The 19,253-nt window shown below is 45.6% G+C and overlaps 1 protein-coding gene across 1 annotated transcript; it reads left to right on the top strand.

The window, feature by feature from the left end:
- Positions 1 to 1,725: 1,725 nt before the first annotated feature.
- On the top strand, positions 1,726 to 12,983 carry LOC137774087 (butyrophilin subfamily 1 member A1-like). Its single transcript, XM_068559206.1, has 8 exons — positions 1,726 to 2,194; positions 5,740 to 6,021; positions 6,138 to 6,338; positions 6,607 to 6,627; positions 6,722 to 6,748; positions 7,799 to 7,852; positions 11,886 to 11,912; positions 12,322 to 12,983. Exons 1-8 carry the CDS (start codon positions 1,726 to 1,728, stop codon positions 12,981 to 12,983), a joined length of 1,743 nt encoding a protein of 580 aa, XP_068415307.1.
- Positions 12,984 to 19,253: the final 6,270 nt, after the last annotated feature.

Genomic DNA, 19,253 nt, shown 5'->3' with positions numbered 1-19,253 from the left:
CCAGCTTTATTGGTATTGAAGTTCTTATTCATTCATTAATTCATTTCATTCTACATATATTTATAAGGTGTCGACTACGTGTTAGGTGCTATACTTGAATAAAACAGAGAGAATCCCTGTCCTTTTAGAGCTTACACTCTAGCAGGAGGCCATGAATAATAAATGCAAGAAACAGCTATACTAGACAGTTTGTTAAAAGAGATGAGAAGAGGACTTCCCCGGTGACACAGTGGTTAAGAACCTGCCTGCCAATGCAGGGGACTCGGGTTTGATCCCTGGTCCGGGAAGATCCCACATGCCGCGGAGCAACTAGGCCCGTGCACCAGAACTACTGAGCCTGTGCTCTAGAGCCCACGAGTCACAACTACTGAAGCCCGTGCACCTAGAGCCTGTGCTCCGCAGCAAGAGAAGCCAACGCAGTGAGAAGCCCGCACACATCAATGAAGAGTAGCCCCGCTTGCCGCAACTAGAGAAAGCCCGTGCTCAGCAACAAAGACCCAACGCAGCCAAAAATAAACAAAAAAAAGAGGAGATGAGAAGAGGGGGGCAGTGAAGCAGTGTGCGGGGGTGGGGGGGAGTCAGGGGTGTGGAGGTGGGAAGCAGGCAGCAGCGTGTTCAGTGAGGTGGTCAGTGAAGACAAGGAGATGAGAGCAAAGACCTGGAGGAGGGTGTGAGCCTGTGAGGGGTCCCTTGGAAGGATGGTTTCTGCAGGAGAGAACAGCCAGTGCAAAGCTGCCCGTGTGCCTGGGATGTTCAAGGGACTGTGGAGGCAAGTGTTGGCTGGAGCAGAGTGAGTGAGAGGGAGAGAAGCAGGAGTTGGGGTCAGAGAGGCCCTGGGGGTCATCCCCACCCGGCCTGTGGTCCACTGGGGGAACGAGAAGCCATGGCAAGGCTTTGAGCAGAGTAAGGACATGGTTTCCAGGTTGAAGAGCTGCAGACGTGGGAGTGGGGAGAGGAAGACACAGGGAGGGAGTCTACTGCCATCCTCCAGGTGAGAGACGATGGTGACTCAGACCAAGTCTGAGCAGCTCAGGAGTGAGAAGTCGTTCTTTGGAGATCCAGCGGGGCTGTGCTGCAGAAGGGTCATGCCGTGGCCCATCCACGAGGCCTCAGAAGGCCAATGGCTCTGAGAAGATATCGGTGGGGTGAATATGGGCTCCTGTGGGCGACGAGAGTAAAGGCAGGTTTTTAATGAAAATAGCATTTGCGTCTAGTTTTCAGTGCACTTGTAGTTCAGCTGAGGAGAAAGTCATGAGCACCAATAATTAAGGTAGGCCTGGCAGTGGGGATGTTTCTGGGTGTGGCTGAGTGATCAAGGAGTTCTCTCCTAGGCCACAGGTATTCTCTTTGGTCAGGGTTCAGTCCTGTCCAAGAGGGGCCAGGATAGAGCTATGGTTCTCAAAGTGATGTCCCTGGAACATCAATATGAGCATCTCGGGGAATTCTTTAGAAATGCAGATCCTTGGGCCCACCCCAGACCTACTGAATCAGAAGCTCAGGGTGGGGGTGAGGGGGCAGCACTGTGTGTTTTACAAGCCCTCTTGCTGATTTTGCTGCATGCTGAAGGTTGCCAACCACCGACTTAGAGTTTTCCATGAAAGAGTGTGAAAACAGCAGTACAGATGGATGAAGGATTCTCTGTGACATCACTTCTGGGTCATAAAATTGTGATCAGAATGTCTTGCGGAGATTCAGAATCATCACAGCTCAATCCCTCAGGTCATGATGGCTCATGTTATCCAACACCTGTCCCCAGCCTGCCCAGGCCTTCCCACCAGACTGTGTGTGTTTCCTGCCCTCACTCTGTGTCCCTCTGTCTTTCTCACTCCTATGTCTGGGTCCACAGAGGAGTTCTTCGTGATTGGCCCCTCGGATCCCATTGTGGCAGTGCTGGGCAGAGACACCGTGCTGCCCTGTCGTGTGTCCCCACCCATAAGTGCAGAAGACATGGAGCTGAGGTGGTTCCGCTCCAAGTTTTCAGAAGCCGTGTTCATCTATCAAAACCGAGTCGAGCGGAATGAGGAGCAGATTGCTCGTTACGTAGGGCGGACCTCGCTGGTGAGCGACTTCCTTGCCCAGGGGGAGGCTGCCGTACGCATCCAGAAGGTCCAGGTTTCAGACAATGGGATGTACACCTGCTTCTTCAGAAAGGGAGGCTTCTACGAAGAGGCGAGTTTGGAGCTGAAGGTGGCAGGTTGGTGACTTGAGTTATGTTTTTGATCCTGGAATATTGGAGTTGGGAGGAACTTCAGGGCCCATGTAAATCGGCCCCTCATTTTACAGATAACAGGAGGCTCATCCACTCATTCCGTTATTCAGTACAAATATATCGAAAGCCTACTCTGTGCCACATCCTATTTTGGGCACCTGGGATACATCAGTGAACCAAACAATGTTCCCTGCTCTGTGGAGTTTATATTCTAGAGGCAATCCATAAATACTAGATAAATAGGTTATAGAGGATGTTAGGAAGTGGTAAGTATTTAGGATAAGAGGCCAGGAAAAAAGTGGAAGGGGACCAGGGGTGAGGAGGGCTTCAGTGTTGCATGGGGCCTCAGGCTGGGCTTTTTTGACAATTTGAGCAGAAGCTCAAAGGAAGTAGGAATTTAGCCATGTGGATATCTGTGGGACCAGAGTTCCCAGCAGAGGAAACACCCGGCGTGAAACCCTGAGGTGGGAGTGTGGCTGGTGTGTTCTGAGCACACAAGCCGGCCCTCATGGTTGATAAGATGAGTGAACGGGAGGGTGGTAAGAGGTGACGATAATGGAACGAAGAGATGTTCCTGGCCGAGGGTGCACAGAGAAGGGGTTGGTTAATGCTCTCTGGGGCGATCAGGAGGAGTTCATAGGTAATACACACTTGAGCAGGCACTTGAGTTCACCAGACCAGGCTCCAAAAAGCCCTTGATGCTGATGGACTGGAACATGAGAAGGCAGGGGCCACAGAGAGCATGGTGATCGCAGTTACTAGCAGTTAATCAAAGGGTCCTTGGGGCTGGAGTGTGTGGTCCCTGAGGGGCATAGGTAGTGGAAACTGGGGGGAAGAGGAGAGGAGTCTGGGGGGGGAAGGCAAATTCCAGATCATAGAAGAGTTTGCATGCTGTGCTATGGGGTGTTGATGGATTGCTGAGGAAATTTTAAACAGAGCAGTGCCTGGAATGTTCCCTTTGTCAGCTGTGAGGAGGATGGATGAAAGGTGAGCCAGGCTGGAGGCATGGATGCAGTGATGAGGTCAAGAGGATGACCTCACATAGAGGCAATGGGATCACATAGAGGGACCGGGGGATCAGACATCAGTGAGGTTTAGAAAGCCGACCCAACTGAGTGAGTGGATTTGGGGACACAGTTTGGAGGGGAAGAGGGGACTGCAGAAGCTCCCAGGGTTTTGCCTTGGCTGTTTGTTGTTTAGTGGTAGGAATATTGAAAATTTTGTGTGTCGACTGAAGAAACACACACAACCTAAGAGCTGTGAGCTGAGTTTTATTCAGGGTCTTACTGAGGGCTATATAATCCGGGAAACAGTCTCTCAGTAGCTCTGAGAAACTGCTCCAAAGAGGTAGGAGGAGAAGCCAGTTTATACAGGATTTTGGCCATGAAATGTGTGCAGACAAGCATACATCTCGGTGAACGTTTACTGCTAGTCACGAGGATCAGACACCTCAGTTAATGATTTTAGTGCTTTTCTATGTGTGAGAAGATGCAAGAACCTGGGTTCATTAAATTTTTTTTCCCTGAGATATCTCTAACTATCTAAGGGACCTGTTTTTCCAAAGCACAGAGTGCCTTATCCTATTTTTTTTGTCCTGAATTCCTTTTGGGGTGTACTGTCAGTGAGTGGCTACAGTGCTAATGACTTGATCCTTGTAGAATTGCGTGGTGGGCAACATTCTTTGTTTTACATGTGTTGTCTGTTGCCATGATAATGCTGTGTAACAAACAGCCACAAAAATCACAGTGGCATATAACAATAACCATTTATGTAATTCAGGCATGAAAGGAGTACAGCTAATCTGGACTGTATTTGACTAATCTTACTTGGGATTATTTATACACCTTTGGTGATGTTGGGGAAATACAATTAAAAACAAAATCTCCCAAACCAGACATCGTCCTCACAAAGTTAGTAGAGAAAGAATACAGTTTTATTACTGAATGGGCATTAAACCAGAGTCTGATACACATCACAGGCAATCTACTAAGAGATCGCAAAGACAGAGAGAAAGCTCCCCCTTTTATAAAGTCAAGCAGATACATCCCATTACATACATGTTTTCAAGGTAAACACTAACTAATCCTCAGGTCAGAGGACTTGATAGCACCATCTGTCACATAGTTCACCCTAAATTTTCCTGGTAATTGAGGTGACTATCTATGTTAGCTAACTGGCTTTATCCAGAGGAAAAACAATTTCTTATGCCTTTATGACAGAAGGTGGTTTTACAGCTTGGAGTTCAGTGTCCACTGAAGTTAGGCTCCTACCCTTCCACAGGGAAGGCAAAAATTGGGTGCTATCTCCCTTAACGTTTATATTTCAAAGAGATGGCTCCCAGGTCCTAGAGAAAGGCATTCGTGGGTCCCAAAGCTGGCAAGAGGCCTATCTAGTTTTCAAAAAGGATTTATATACATTTCAAAGTGGAGGGGGGGACTTCCCTGGCGGTCCAGAGGTTAGAACTCCACCCTTCAAATGGAGGGGCTGCAGGTTCGATCCTGGGTTGGTGAACTAGGATCCCACATGCCGTGTGGCGTGTGGCCAAAAAATTAAAAAAAGAAAAAAAAAAAGGAAGTAGGGAGAAAATACCTACAATTACAGGTTTTCTAAAGCAAGTGTTCTAAGGAAAAGGATGGGAGAGGAATCTCTTCCTTTATTTTCAACGCGGAGAATGACGCCTCTTAATTTTAATTCTTATTTGTCCTTACAGTCAGCTGAGGAGGTCACCATAAGGACCTTTGCTGGGTTTGTTCAGCTGGGTATTGGTTGATCTAGGAAAGCTTCAGCTGGAAAGGCTGCACCAGACCAAACATGTCCTCCCTGTGGCAGAGGGTAGCCCAATGGCACTAGGATGTTACAACCTCTGCTTGAGTCACATGGCCTAGTCTCTCACTGGCTAGTTGAGTCACCTGACCCGGCCCAGAGGCAGAGTGTGAAGGCATCAAAAAGTGTGTGGCCGAGGGCCAGCTGGATATAAAGAGGGAGTGAAGATTTGGGAATCTTTTTACAATCAATCTATCACAGATGGGGCAAAATCACGTATTCAGTTCTGGAATTTTAAGTTTGAAATGTATGTGAGGAATCCTGGCGGAAATAACCCACTGGATGTGGATATATGGGAGGGGAGTTCAGGGGATAGGGTTGTCATCTGATCTAATTTTGGTGGTGATTTTCAAAGAGAGGCAGTGTGTGTGGAAGCCGGTGCCCTGCGAGAGTGTGTGAGGTGAGGAGAGTTGAGGATAAGGATGGGACCTGGGACCACATTCCTCCTGTTTCCACTGGGCGTCAGCCCTTGCACCTGCATGACTGGGGAGAAGAGTCCCAGCCCTCTGAGCCCCCGGAGGTCCCCACACTCCTTCCTTGTGTTCCCCGTGGCAGGGTGGCTGCCTTTCTCCCTGCAGGGGACAGCCTCCCCCAGAGCCCCAGAATGCAAGGCGAAGGGCTCCCACTGGAATTGTGCACACGTAGGCACTGCTGGGGCCCCCAGGACCCAGGCGGCCCCCCTGGGCTCTACATCTTGCCTCCCGCAGGTGTGGGCTCTGCCCCTCAGGTGCGCATCACAGGGCCCGAGGAGGATGGGGTCCGTGTGGTGTGCACGTCCTCAGGGTGGTTCCCGAAGCCCCAGGTGCGGTGGAGAGACCTCAGCGGAGAGAAGTCCCTGGCGTTCTCCGAGACGCACACCCAGGACTCTGAAGGGCTGTTCGGCGTGGAAGTGGCTCTGGTGGTGAGAGACAGCTCTGCAGGGAACGTGACCTGCTCCGTCCTCAACACTGTCCTGGGCCAGGAGAAGGCCATGGCCATCTTCATCCCAGGTCAGCGCTGCTCGCTGGTCCCCGCAGGGCTGGGGGAGCGGGCCGGGCGCTCCTGAGTGTGCTGGGCTTGGGTGTCCCGGGTGGTGGCCCTGACGGGGTCTCTGGCCGGGCTGCAGAGCCCTTCTTCCCCCAGGCCTCTCCCTGGAAGCTGGCTTTCTCAGTGAGCCTGTCTGTGCTGATGGTCCTGCTGCTTGGGGCTGGATATTACACCAAGAGAGAACATTCCATGAAGTTGCAGGCGATGCGAGCAAAGGAGCGTCTGCCCCTGGTGAAGGAGCAGGACCGGCGGGCAAAGGAGGAGGTGCTGAAGGACACAGGTAAGGCAGGACAGTGGCCAGGGCTGGAGAGCACGGCAGCCGCGCTGAGATGGATGACCGACCGCAGGGCCTGCCTGAGTCCAGGGCTCCGGGGAAATCCGGGCCCAGGGCCGGTGGCTGGGGAGACCCAGGGTGGATGGCTGGAGCCAGGGAGGCCCTGATGGGTCTGGGGTTGGAAGCTCCTCCAGGTTACACACAGAGAGGTGGTATTTTGTGGACTCTTTTTCTTAGGGATGGGAGCTCATGCTTCTTCTGCACTCTCTTTCAGATGAACTCCAGGCAGAACTCGGTAAGTTCTGCTTTTCCCCCTGAGCTCTCTGCATGCCCTTCGTAGGAGACATTCTGGTTCTTAGTTCACCTGCTTCCTGTGTGTTGCCTTTCAGACTGGAGGAAATCCGCTTACCTGGCTGGTGAGTGACTCTCCTGATGTCCTTGGTTTTCCTGTCCTCCTGTGACAAGGCGTCCCTCTCCTTGCTTCTGTCCAGACACAGCTGTGTGGACCCCCTCCCTGGGGCGGAAGTGAAGGCTGCTGGGAGGCAGAACCCAGCTGCAAAGGCTCTCCCAGATCTGGGCTGCTGATTCCCACCCAGTGCTTGGGAGCCTGGGTGTGACGGTGACCCCAGGGTCCATCATGCACCCTGGGTCTTATTCCAGCCTTGACTGACCCACTATATTGATAGTTTTCTAGCCTTGAATGCCCCTGGTTTTCAGACAGTACCTGGAAGCAAAAGTCATGTGCTCTGAGATTGCATTAAAGGAGCTATCCAAATCAGCGGGGTGATTCAGTTTAGGAGTGTGACCTCCTGTCTCCACCCCAAAACAGCATCCAAAGAGGGTCTGTTCCCTCTAGTTTCTTTGGGTGATGATCAAAAAGTTATGGGGGCATAGCTGGGCTGACCATGCATGGGAATGTGATGGGAAGGGCTGTCAATGCCCCAGAATAGTGATGTTTATCTCTAGAAATATTTCATCTGAGAAAGATTAACCACTTTTATCCCAGAACTCATCTCACATTCCTGTCCTTAAATAGTTCCCATTTCAGGGTTATTTCCCAAATATATCTTTGCCAGAAAAAAACTGAATATGATGATGCTTTCTTAAAATTATAGAATAATTTATATTGTATTCCCTAAAATGTTTTCACACATAGTAGAAGTTTTGATCCTTAGCAGCAAAAGTCAACGTAAGTAGAATAAGAATTTTTGAGGTTTTTGAGGCACAGAACAGCTAAGTCACTTGCCAAACACCACACAGCAGCAGTGGGACAGTGGTGTAAGTCAGCCTGTAATGCAGGGCTCCTGACCTGTGGTCCAGGGAAATTCCCACAACACCCACTGTCTGCACATAGCAGGGGGTCACCTCCTCTCCAGCCTCTCCACGACTGTAGTTAGTCTCACCTGCAGAGCAGAGGGGAGGCACGGGCCAGTGGATTCACAGCGAGCAGGCTTGTTCTGGCTGAGGTCTCACCAGGGTGTGTTCCCTTTCAGCCTGGAGGAAGGCCCAGCTGTATGCAGGTAAGTGGCTCTGAGTTCCTGCAGCCTCCCCTCCCCAACCTGGACTCTGCCCTCTTCTCCATCAGGGGACTCATGAGGGTGGGGTTGGTGTCCCTGGTCTCCTTGTCACTTTTGTAACCTCCATCCAGAGACCGCAGGGACTCCTCCTTGGAACACAGATCTGCCTCCATTCCGGCCTGTCCTCTACTGCAGGGCACTGTCAGGGTTAGCCACGCCCTCCCCAAACACCTGGCCCAACTGGAACTGCTCACTGGTGCAGTGACCATGGAGGGGTCAGTTGTGAGGAGGGACGGCAGCAGGGAATGACTGTGTGGATCAGGGATCGCTCAGCCCTGGAAGATTTCAGAAGTCATGCTTGCCTGCTTAGGACTCAGGCCTTCCCAAGGGGGCCCTTGGTTCTTGATCCCTCTTGCTCCAAAACTCCTACCCCTTTAGGCTCTAGTTTTGGTTTTCCTGCTTCTTCCTGGTCCTCTGGGATATTGGTCTTCTGTCTGCTTCCTCGTGCTCTGACTCCCTGTCCAGACTCAGTTTCTTCCTCCAAGCCTCCTTGGTTGCTGAGGAATTAGTTGCTCTAGAGCAGGTGTTCTGGATCTGGGGTCCAGAACTTCTGGGATGTTGATGGACTCCTGGGGTGAGGGTCTGTGAAAGATCTGAAATTATATGAAAAATCCTGTGTATACGTTTGTGTAATAGGAACAAAAATGTAACAACCATTATCTCTCCTTTTCAGAGAACTCTGTGTTTGCTGATAGGCTCATTCCTGGTTAGGTTTATTAGGGGCAATGTGTGAAGAAACACAGAGGAGTCACAATTGTTTCCCAGAGAAAGGGTGTGGAGCAAATCAAGGAAGACAAGACCAGGAGGAGGAAGAGAGGAGGAGATGAGGAGGAAATAGTGTGTCTGAGATTTGTGTTATAGAGATTGGGGTTGCTTGTAGTGGTGGAAGAGAGACCACAAGGCACAACCATGGTGGTTTGAGTTGGGGAGCACACAGAGGTTGTGCAAGTTATTGGGGTGCATGAAGTGTAATCTACTCCTTGATACCGCTTTGAGAAATTTCAGTCAAGACACATTTATTTTTAAGCCATTTTGAGGTAACCCTCGAATTGAGTTGGCCTCTGATAACGAGACCATCTCAACCTTCCCGTAGTGGTCAGGGCAGGAGTGTGGTATGGGACATCCTAGTGCAATGTAAGGTTGTCCCAAGGACCCTTTAGCTTTGGGGTGAGTTAAAGATCTATACCCTCAAAGCCTGTGTAACATGCCCTTTCCCTGCTTGGAATGTTTTTGTTTACAGTCAGGAATATAGATCGTGAGAGACAGAGAGGGGTAAACCAAGGGGTGAAAAAAGCATGAGGAGTGAGGATGTCGTCTTAGGGATTCTTACCGATTCTCCCTGGGATTTATATGTTAAACATGAGGATCAGATAGTCCTCTTTTACCATCTCCCCCTTACCTGCTAGATTAAAGAGCTTGTGTTTTAATGTATATCTTGTATACCCTTCTATTTTGTAAGGACAAATCCCATTACACTAGAATCAACATTTTCATATTGACAGGTTCATAGTGTGAGGTGGACAAATGTTTGATCTCTTTTTATTCATAAAATTGGAAAAACAATTTGTAATTTAATGATTTGCTGTGGAAATTAAGTGAAGAATAGCATCACACTCGATACATTGTGGAGTCTCACAATTAAATGCCAACTCTCTTTTCCCCTCCTTCCCCTTCTTCTTGTTAATCTCGATCACTTGTGATACAGAAATTTATAGCTGGGTGTCAACTAGTGTCTTGGTGAAGAGCAAGTAAATTAAAGTTCATTTTTTTTCTCAAAGGGTCACATGGGTCAGGCCAGTTTTTGTGATCTTATTTCCATCAACCAAATCAACAGAGACGGAAATGCCAATTTCTGCATGAACCTGTATTACGTGGGGATAGTGGTCACAAATATGCACCCCAAATGTGCACGGAAATGTCATTTACTTACTTCTACAAATGTTCTAATCTTGTTCCCGAGTCTTCACCCTGTTGGAGGCAACAGCTGTCCCTGTGCAGACATTTCAGGGTCCCATGACTCATATAGGCTCTGCTTTGGTTGGCGGCGAGCTTCCTTTCTTCTTCCCAAAAGGGAGTATGGAGGTTGGAAGAGATTATGTGGCCTTGGGTCAGTGGAGAAAGGGGTCCCTCTGCTCTCCCTTAGTCATATCAGGCCATCACCCTGGAGGGACTAGCCTGACCTGGTCCTTAAGATCCTTGGTCTGGGGTCAGCTGAGGAGCGGCAGGTCCTGTCTAGCTGTTTAGGCACTGTTGTTTCCCACCTACCCTTGACCCCATCCCAAGGTTCTTAATACATCCATAAAGTTCCCTTTACCACAAGATATTTACCCATTTTGGGGTTTAGAACATGGACATCTTTGGGGGCCTCTCACTGAGGTTCTCCTGGAAGCTTACAACCTCTCTGGGTAACTATAGGGGGAAGCAGATGACTAGATCCAGTATTTTGGGTTCTCCCTCACATATAGGGATGTTTTTGCTTCACTAACACTGTGAAAAGGGGGCAGAGAATTCATTAGTGTCTTTCCTCTTACTGAATGTATGTCTTCCTCACTTTGAACACCTGTCTCCCTTCCTTGAAACCTTTCCGTTGCCTCCTAACTGGGCAAGATTTCTCTGATGCTGTATCCCGAATTCTCTCCACTCATGGTTTATAGTCATCCTTTGAGTTCAGTTAAGCCAAGTTGTATTCTCTCTACCGCTGGCTTGGAGGTAACCTGCATGTTCGGCTCAATTAACCCTTTTTTTTGTTTTAATTATGCCATATTTTACTTCATAAAAATAAAATACTTCCCTCATCAAAACACCATAATACAACAACAAAATACAAACAAACAAAAATGGCAAAAAGGAAGAATACTTGCCCTGGATGTGATATACAAAGGCTTAAAATGCTAAATAGAGAAAGACCTAGTGTAAGTCAGTATAAAATTACCCCCCCGCACTGGAACTGGCACAAACATGCATTTCATAAAAGAAGAAATTCCAAATCAATAAACACATGAACAAACATATATCTTCACTACCTATCAAAAGATGGGATGAAAAGGCAGTTTTATAACTGACGAAAGGAAATAATCAAGTACAACATTCTAGAGGGAAACTTGACATTCCATGTCATAAGCTCTGTTGTTTTAATTTTTATTGGGGTATAGTTGTTTTACAATGTTGTGTTAGTTTCTACTGTAGCTCAATTAACTCTTTTTTTAAAAATTAATTAATTTATTTTTGGCTGTGTTGGTTTTTCGTCTCTGTGTGCAGGCTTTTGTTGCAGCGAGCAGGTGCTACTCTTCCTTTCTGTGTGCGGGCTTCTCATTGCAGTGCCTTCTCTTCTTGCAGAGCACAGGCTCTAGGTGCGCAGGCTTTGTTAGCTGTGGAACATGGGCTCAGTATTTGTGACTCGTGGGTTCTAGAGCACAGGCTCAGTAGTTGTGGTGCACGGGCTTAGTTGCTCTGTGGCATGTGGGATCTTCCCGGACCAGGGCTCGAACCTGTGTCCCCTTCATTGGCAGGAGGATTCTTAACCACTGTGCCACCAGGGAAGCCCCTCAATTAATTCTTGATAATTACATGAAAGCCTTGGAAATTTTGATATCCCCAATTCTTTCTCCAGAAAACCTAGTTTTCGGGACGGATGAGTGGCTAGGGACTTGAGAAAGCTTTATTTTATAGTGAAATCTGGGCAGTGACCTTTATGTTCAAATTGATATCAAGCCTCTCAATCCCTCAGTATTAAGGTCTATGGCTTAGCCTTCAAGGGAGGCTGAAGCATGATGGTTCTGTGTGTGTGTGTGTGTGTGTGTGTGTGTGAGAGAGAGAGAGAGAGAGAGAGAGAAAAGAAATACATGCATCAGTTGAAAGTTTCCAAAACATTTTCCTCTATAACTCTCACATCAGTATGCTTCAGAAGACTAAGCACTGACCCTGATATGTACAGTCTCTGCAAACCCCTGATATGAAATGTGTGGTTCTCTTGTAGATTGGCGGAAGGAGAAGTTCCAGGCCTGTGAGTGACTTCGTGTTGTTTCTGGATGTTCCTACTGCTGCCCCTGTGGCTTCTCCTTCAGTTCTCAGTGGTGATGTAGATGCTGGCACCATCAATGGTGGTGGGGCGTTGTGGTGCTGATAGTCACATAGGTGGGGCTGGTGGGTGTGGCTGATATTGGATGCTAAATAGATATTTTTCAGTCTTTGAAGTCCAGGCTGGTCCTCAGGGCCCTGTGACATATGTAACTCTGAAATTATCTTGTGGATCCTTTTCCTGCTTGGAAGGCTGTGAACTTGAGTCACAAGTTTCTAATCTTGGGGGGCTTAGCCTTCTCCCCATGCAGCTGAGAGTCCAGGTTGGGGGGTGGTTGTGTGCTCTTATTATGGGGCAGGGGAGGTCCTTGCATGATAGGCAACTTTCTCTGCAGGGCCTGTCACTCTGGATCCAGGATCTGCCCATTCAGACCTTGTCGTCTCTCATGAAAACACGACTGTGGCCTGGAAGGACACCAGTGCGAGCTCAGGAAGCACCTACAGCGTACTGGGCTTTGAGAGCATCACGTCAGGGTGCTGTTACTGGGAGGTGGAGATCAGGGATGGAGACCGAAGCGAGTGGGCTCTGGGGGTCTGTAGGGAAAATGTGAACAGGAACGGCTGGTATGTAGAATCCCCAGAAAAGGGGTTCTGGGTTGTGGGGAAGTATGAAGCTGGATATTGTGCCCTTAGTGTACCTCTGACTCAGCTATCCCTCAGACAGGTTCCCCGCAGGGTAGGGGTGTTCCTGGACCACAAGGAAGGGGATGTCTCCTTCTACAACATGACTGATGGCTCCCACATTTTCTCCTTCCCTCGGGCTTCCTTCTCTGGGACCGTCTTTCCATACTTCATGATCAGGTCAGGAGATGTGTCGCTGACCGTCTGTTCCAAGGAGGGATGGTCTGAGGGGCACCCTGTGCCCCATAACAGTTCTTTTCTGGAGGAGCCTGTGAGCCTCCCAGGGGAGGGGTTCAGCTCAGGCTCAGGTGCTAATGCTCCCCCAGTGGCTGAGTCTCCATTACTCCCCTGCAAACCGGAGGCTGTGTCCCCATAGGGCCCGTCACTGTCCTGGACCCCTCGCTGTGGGTCTTCATGGAGCTGCAGACTCCATGTGACAGAGGCCTCTGCGGTGGGTCCTGGATGGCTGGGAGTCTTGCCCTGTTGCTGTGGAGGCAGACTCCTGGGTGTGTGGTTACGAGAACCATCAGTTCCTGCCTTGTGCTCAGGAAGCAGATGATAAAAGCTGACCCTGGGCGCGTTTCGGGGTAGCCTGAATTTTACTATGGGAAGTTGTTTTTCTTTCGGTAATAAAAAATATTTCATGAGGTTTTTATACTGTTTGGATGTGATAGATCGAATTACTCTGCAGAATAAAGTGGTGTTTACTTTATCCAATTTGAGTTTGTGCAGAAGAACCCAGAGGCTGATGGTTGGTCCCCAGATCTGTTTTGGGGGATCTGTACTATTAAGCCAGAAAAGGTGGTCATCCAAAAATTTCCAGGGAAATGGGTGGCTGATGGACTTCTAAGAAGTCTAGTATTTTATTTTATGTATTTCATATTCTGAGATGGATAAAACACACCCATTTTTCCAAACCTCAGTAAATTTCTGTTACCTGTGAAAAACTTGTGTTGTGTTCATTTAAGGAATTAAGGAGAAGGATCTGTGTTTTTCATTTCTGCCAACAGCAGATGGAAATAAAAGAATTGCTATCCGAATTAAGATGTAAATGAAGAAGAGAATTTCCAGGGTCAGGATGAATTGTAGAAAGCTTTGACCATGAGCATGGAGCCGGTTATCAATGTATTGCCTCTCAGTACTTCCAAGTCCAACGGTAAAGGTTAATGGAAAACCACAGCAAACGAAAGGAAGCAGGACTATTAAGGACCCAGACCTTTGGGAATGAAGTTGCGGTCACTCGACCAGGTAGAGAATCTGACCTGTGGTTCTGGGTGAGAAGACAGAGAGTAGGAAGTGGAAGAAGGCAGTCATGGATATTGATCTACCCTGTGATCAATTACAGGAAGAGGACTTTAATAGCTTTGCATATTTTCTCTTTCTTGTCATGTGTATGTGTGCGTGTGTGTGTTGATTTCTATTTATTATCCATTTTCTTCCTCTTTCTTCTTCTTACCCTTGTGTTTTTATTCAAGTTGTTGGAGGTTATGTTTGTAAAACAGTCTTCAGGTAACAGAAGAGTCAAAGGTATTATGATTGCGTTTGAGGAGCAGTGTGGATCCAATGTCTGGGACTGTCTGTCTCCTCGTCTGGGGGAAAGGGTGAGAACGTCTTCCCTTGCAAGGCTAGCTTTGTCTTGACGGGTGAGAAGGCAGAGCTGTGGTGCTGTTACGTGGAAGTTCAATTGTGTATAAAACGGTGTGCGGGGAAGCTGAGTGGCCAAAGGTGCAGGGTCTGCCTCAGCCCTAGAGGTAGTGTGTTTTCCCCATATCTGCTATTTCTGTGTTCCTTAGAGCTTTCTTTCACTTCTTTATAAGCTAACTACCTTTTGGTAGTTAATAGTTCTTTATCTCAGTTTTCCCCTTTCAAATGACTGATGTGGTTTTTGTCTCCTGACTGGACTCTGATATAAACATCTCAACTGCAGTGTGGCTTGGAGGAGGGCCCTGCCCCACCCCCAGTGTGTGGGAAAGAGTAGTTGAGGCATTGGCAGATTCATTATAATGGTTACCCCAACACTGAAGTCACACAAATGTACTCTTTGGGGTTCTCATGTGGATTTTAAGTACTCTTTATGTTAATATATTTTCTGTTATATTTATCCCCACTTCCATTTATCTTATACCTTTATGACACTATATTACTTTTGGATGAGCTACGGGCACGTTTCCTTTGAAATAGAGAGAAAAGGAAGGTGTTTGTGTGATACGAATTATCCACACAACAGAGGAGTAATTTTTTAAACAAGGGGACCAGCTGCCTAAGTATTTCCAGAAAGAATGATTAAGGTCATCAGTACGGTAGAGCTTTGTCAGAATTGACTGATATAAATGTTATGTAGATGTATAATTTTGTTATCAGATTTTTTTTTTTTTTATACTGCAGGTTCTTATTAGGCATCAATTTTATACACATCAGTGTATACATGTCAATCCCAATCGCCCAATTCAGCACACCACCATCCCCACCTCACCGCAGTTTTCCCCCCTTGGTGTCCATATGTCCATTCTCTACATCTGTGTCTCAACTTCTGCCCTGCAAACTGGCTCATCTGTACCATTTTTCTAGGTTCCACATACATGCATTAATATACGATATTTGTTTTTCTCTTTCTGACTTACTTCACTCTGTATGACTGTCTCTAGATCCATCCACGTCTCAACAAATGACTCAGTTTCGTTCCTTTTTATGGCTGAGTAATATTCCATTGTATATATGTACCACATCATCTTTATCCATTCGTCTGCTGATGGGCATTTAGGTTGCTTCCATGACCTGGCTATTGTAAATAGTGCTGCAATGAACATTCGGGTGCATGTGTCTTTTTGAATTACGGTTTTCTCTGGGTATATGCCCAGTAGTGGGATTGCTGGGTCATATGGTAATTCTAGTTTTAGTTTTTTAAGGAACCTCCATATTGTTCTCCATAGTGGCTGTATCAATTTACATTCCCACCAACAGTGCAAGAGGGTTCCCTTTTCTCCACACCCTCTCCAGCATTTGTTGTTTGTAGATTTTCTGATGATGCCCATTCTAACAGGAGTGAGGTGATACCTCATTGTAGTTTTGATTTGCCTTTCTCTAATAATTAGTGATGTTGAGCATCTTTTCATGTGCTTCGTGGCCGTCTGTATGTCTTCTTTGGAGAAATGTCTATTTAGGTCTTCTGCCCATTTTTGGATTGGGGTGTTTGTTTCTTTGATATTGAGCTGAATGAGCTGTTTATATATTTTGGAGATTAATCCTTTGTCCGTTGATTCATTTGCAAATATTTTCTCCCATTCTGAGGGTTGTCTTTTCGTCTTGTTTATGGTTTCCTTTGCTGTGCAAAAGCTTTGAAGTTTCATTAGGTCCCACTTGTTTATTTTTGTTTTTATTTCCATTACTCTAGGAGGTGGATCAAAAAAGATCTTGCTGTGATTTATGTCAAAGAGTGTTCTTCCTATGTTCTCCTCTAAGAGTTTTATAGTGTCCAGTCTTAGATTTAGGTCTCTAATCCATTTTGAGTTTATTTTTGTGTGTGGTGTTAGGGAGTATTCTAATTTCATTCTTTTACATGTAGCTGTCCAGTTTTCCCAGCACCACTTATTGAAGAGACTGTCTTTTCTCCATTGTATATCTTTGCCTCCTTTGTCATAGATTAGTTGACCATAGGTGCGTGGGTTAATCTCTGGGCTTTCTATCTTGTTCCATTGATCTATGTTTCTGTTTTTGTGCCAGTACCATATTGTCTTGATTACTGTAGCTTTGTAGTAGAGTCTGAAGTCAGGGAGTCTGATTCCTCCAGCTCCATTTTTTTGCCTCAAGACTGCTTTGGCTATTCGGGGTCTTTTGTGTCTCCATACAAATTTTAAGACGATTTGTTCTAGCTCCGTAAAAAATGCCATTGGTAATTTGATAGGGATTGCATTGAATCTGTAGATTGCTTTGGGTAGTATACTCATTTTCACAATGTTGATTCTTCCAATCCAAGAACATGGTATATCTCTCCATCTGTTGGTATCATCTTTAATTTCTTTCATCAGTGTCTTATATAGTTTTCTGCATACAGGTCTTTTGTCTCCCTAGGTAGGTTTATTCCTAAGTATTTTATTCTTTTTGTTGCAATGGTAAATGGGAGTGTTTCCATAATTTCTCTTTCAGATTTTTCATCATTAGTGTATAGGAATGCAAGAGATTTCTGTGCATTAATTTTGTATCCTGCAACTTTACCATATTCATTAATTAGCTCTAGCAGTTTTCTGGTGCCAGTTTTAGGATTCTCTATGTATAGTATCATGTCATCTGCAAACAGTGACAGTTTTACTTCTTCTTTTCCAATTTGTATTCCTTTTATTTCTTTTTCTTCTCTGATTGCCGTGGCTAGGACTTCCAAAACTCTGTTGAATAATAGTGGTGAGAGTGGACATCCTTGTCTCGTTCCTGATCTTAGAGGAAATGCTTTCAGTTTTTCACCATTGAGAATGATGTTTGCTGTGGGTTTGTCATATATGGCCTTTATTATGTTGAGGTAGGTTCCCTCTCTGCCCACTTTCTGGAGAGTTTTTATCATAAATGGGTGTTGAATTTTGTCAAAAGCTTTTTCTGCATCTATTGAGATGATCATATGGTTTTTCTTCTTCAGTTTGTTAATATGGTGTATCACATTGATTGATTTGCGTATATTGAAGAATCCTTGCATCCCTGGGATAAATCCCACTTGATCGTGGTGTATGATCCTTTTAATGTGTTGTTGGATTCTGTTTGCTAGTATTTTGTTGAGGATTTTTGCATCTATATTCATCAGTGATATTGGTCTGTAATTTTCGTTTTTTGTAGCGTCTTTGTCTGGTTTTGGTATCAGGGTGATGGTGGCCTCATAGAATGAGTTTGGGAGTGTTCCTTCCTCTGCAATTTTTTGGAAGAGTTTGAGAAGGATGGGTGTTAGCTCTTCTCTAAATGTTTGATAGAATTCACCTGTGAAGCCATCTGGTCCTGGACTTTTGTTTGTTGGAAGATTTTTAATCACAGTTTCAATTTCATTACTTGTGATTGGTCTGTTCATATTTTCTATTTCTTCCTGATTCAGTCTTGGAAGGTTATACCTTTCTAAGAATTTGTCCATTTCTTCCAGGTTGTCCATTTTATTGGCATAAAGTTGCTTGCAGTAGTCTCTTAGGATGCTTTGTATTTCTGCGGTGTCTGTTGTAACTTCTCCTTTTTCATTTCTGATTTTATTGATTTGAGTCCTCTCCCTCTTTTTCTTGATGAGTCTGGCTAATGGCTTATCAATTTTGTTTATCTTCTCAAAGAACCAACTTTTAGTTTTATTGATCTTTGCTATTGTTTTCTTTGTTTCTATTTCATTTATTTCTGCTCTGATCTTTATGATTTCTTTCCTTCTGCTAACTTTGGGTTTTGTTTGTTCTTCTTTCTCTAGTTTCTTTAGGTGTAAGGTTAGATTGTTTACTTGAGATTTTTCTTGTTTCTTTAGGTAGGCTTGTATAGCTATAAACTTCCCTCTTAGAACCGCTTTTGCTGCATCCCATAGGTTTTGGGTCGTCGTGTTTTCATTGTCATTTGTCTCTAGGTATTTTTTTATTTCCTCTTTGATTTCTTCAGTGATCTCTTGGTTATTTAGTAACGTATTGTTTAGCCTCCATGTGTTTGTCTTTTTTACGTTTTTTTCCCTGTAATTCATTTCTAATCTCATAGCGTTGTGGTCAGAAAAGATGCTTGATATGATTTCAATTTTCTTAAATTTACTGAGGCTTGATTTGTGACCCAAGATGTGATCTATCCTGGAGAATGTTCCGTGCGCACTTGAGAAGAACGTGTAATCTGCTGTTTTTGGATGGAATGTCCTATATATATCAATTAAATCTATCTGGTCTATTGTGTCATTTAAAGCTTCTGTTTCCTTATTTATTTTCATTTTGGATGATCTGTCCATTGGTGTAAGTGAAGTGTTAAAGTCCCCCACTATTATTGTGTTACTGTCGATTTCCTCTTTTACAGCTGTTAGCAGTTGCCTTATGTATTGAGGTGCTCCTATGTTGGGTGCATATATATTTATAATTGTTATATCTTCTTCTTGGATTGATCCCTGGATCATTATGTAGTGTCCTTCCTTGTCTCTTGTAACATTCTTTATTTTAAAGTCTATTTTATCTGATATGAGTATAGCTACTCCAGCTTTCTTTTGATTTCCATTTGCATGGAATATCTTTTTCCATCCCCTCACTTTCAGTCTGTATGTGTCCCTAGGTCTAAAGTGGGTCTCTTGTAGACAGCATATATATGGGTCTTGTTTTTGTATCCGTTCAGCCAGTCTATGTCTTTTGGTTGGGGCATTTAATCCATTCACGTTTAAGGTAATTATCGATATGTACGTTCCTATGACCATTTTCTTAATTGTTTTGGGTTTGTTTTTGTAGGTCCTTTTCTTCTCTTGTGTTTCCCACTTAGAGAAGTTCCTTTAGCATTTGTTGTAGAGCTGGTTTGGTGGTGCTGAATTCTCTTAGCTTTTGCTTGTCTGTAAAGCTTTTGATTTCTCCATCAAATCTAAATGAGATCCTTGCCGGGTAGAGTAATCTTGGTTGTAGGTTCTTCCCTTTCATCACTTTAAGTATATCATGCCACTCCCTTCTGGCTTGCAGAGTTTCTG

The sequence above is a fragment of the Eschrichtius robustus genome, chromosome 12, assembly GCF_028021215.1.
Source record: "Eschrichtius robustus isolate mEscRob2 chromosome 12, mEscRob2.pri, whole genome shotgun sequence".
NCBI lineage: Eukaryota > Metazoa > Chordata > Mammalia > Artiodactyla > Eschrichtiidae > Eschrichtius > Eschrichtius robustus.
This window is presented reverse-complemented; position numbering and strand designations above follow the sequence as displayed.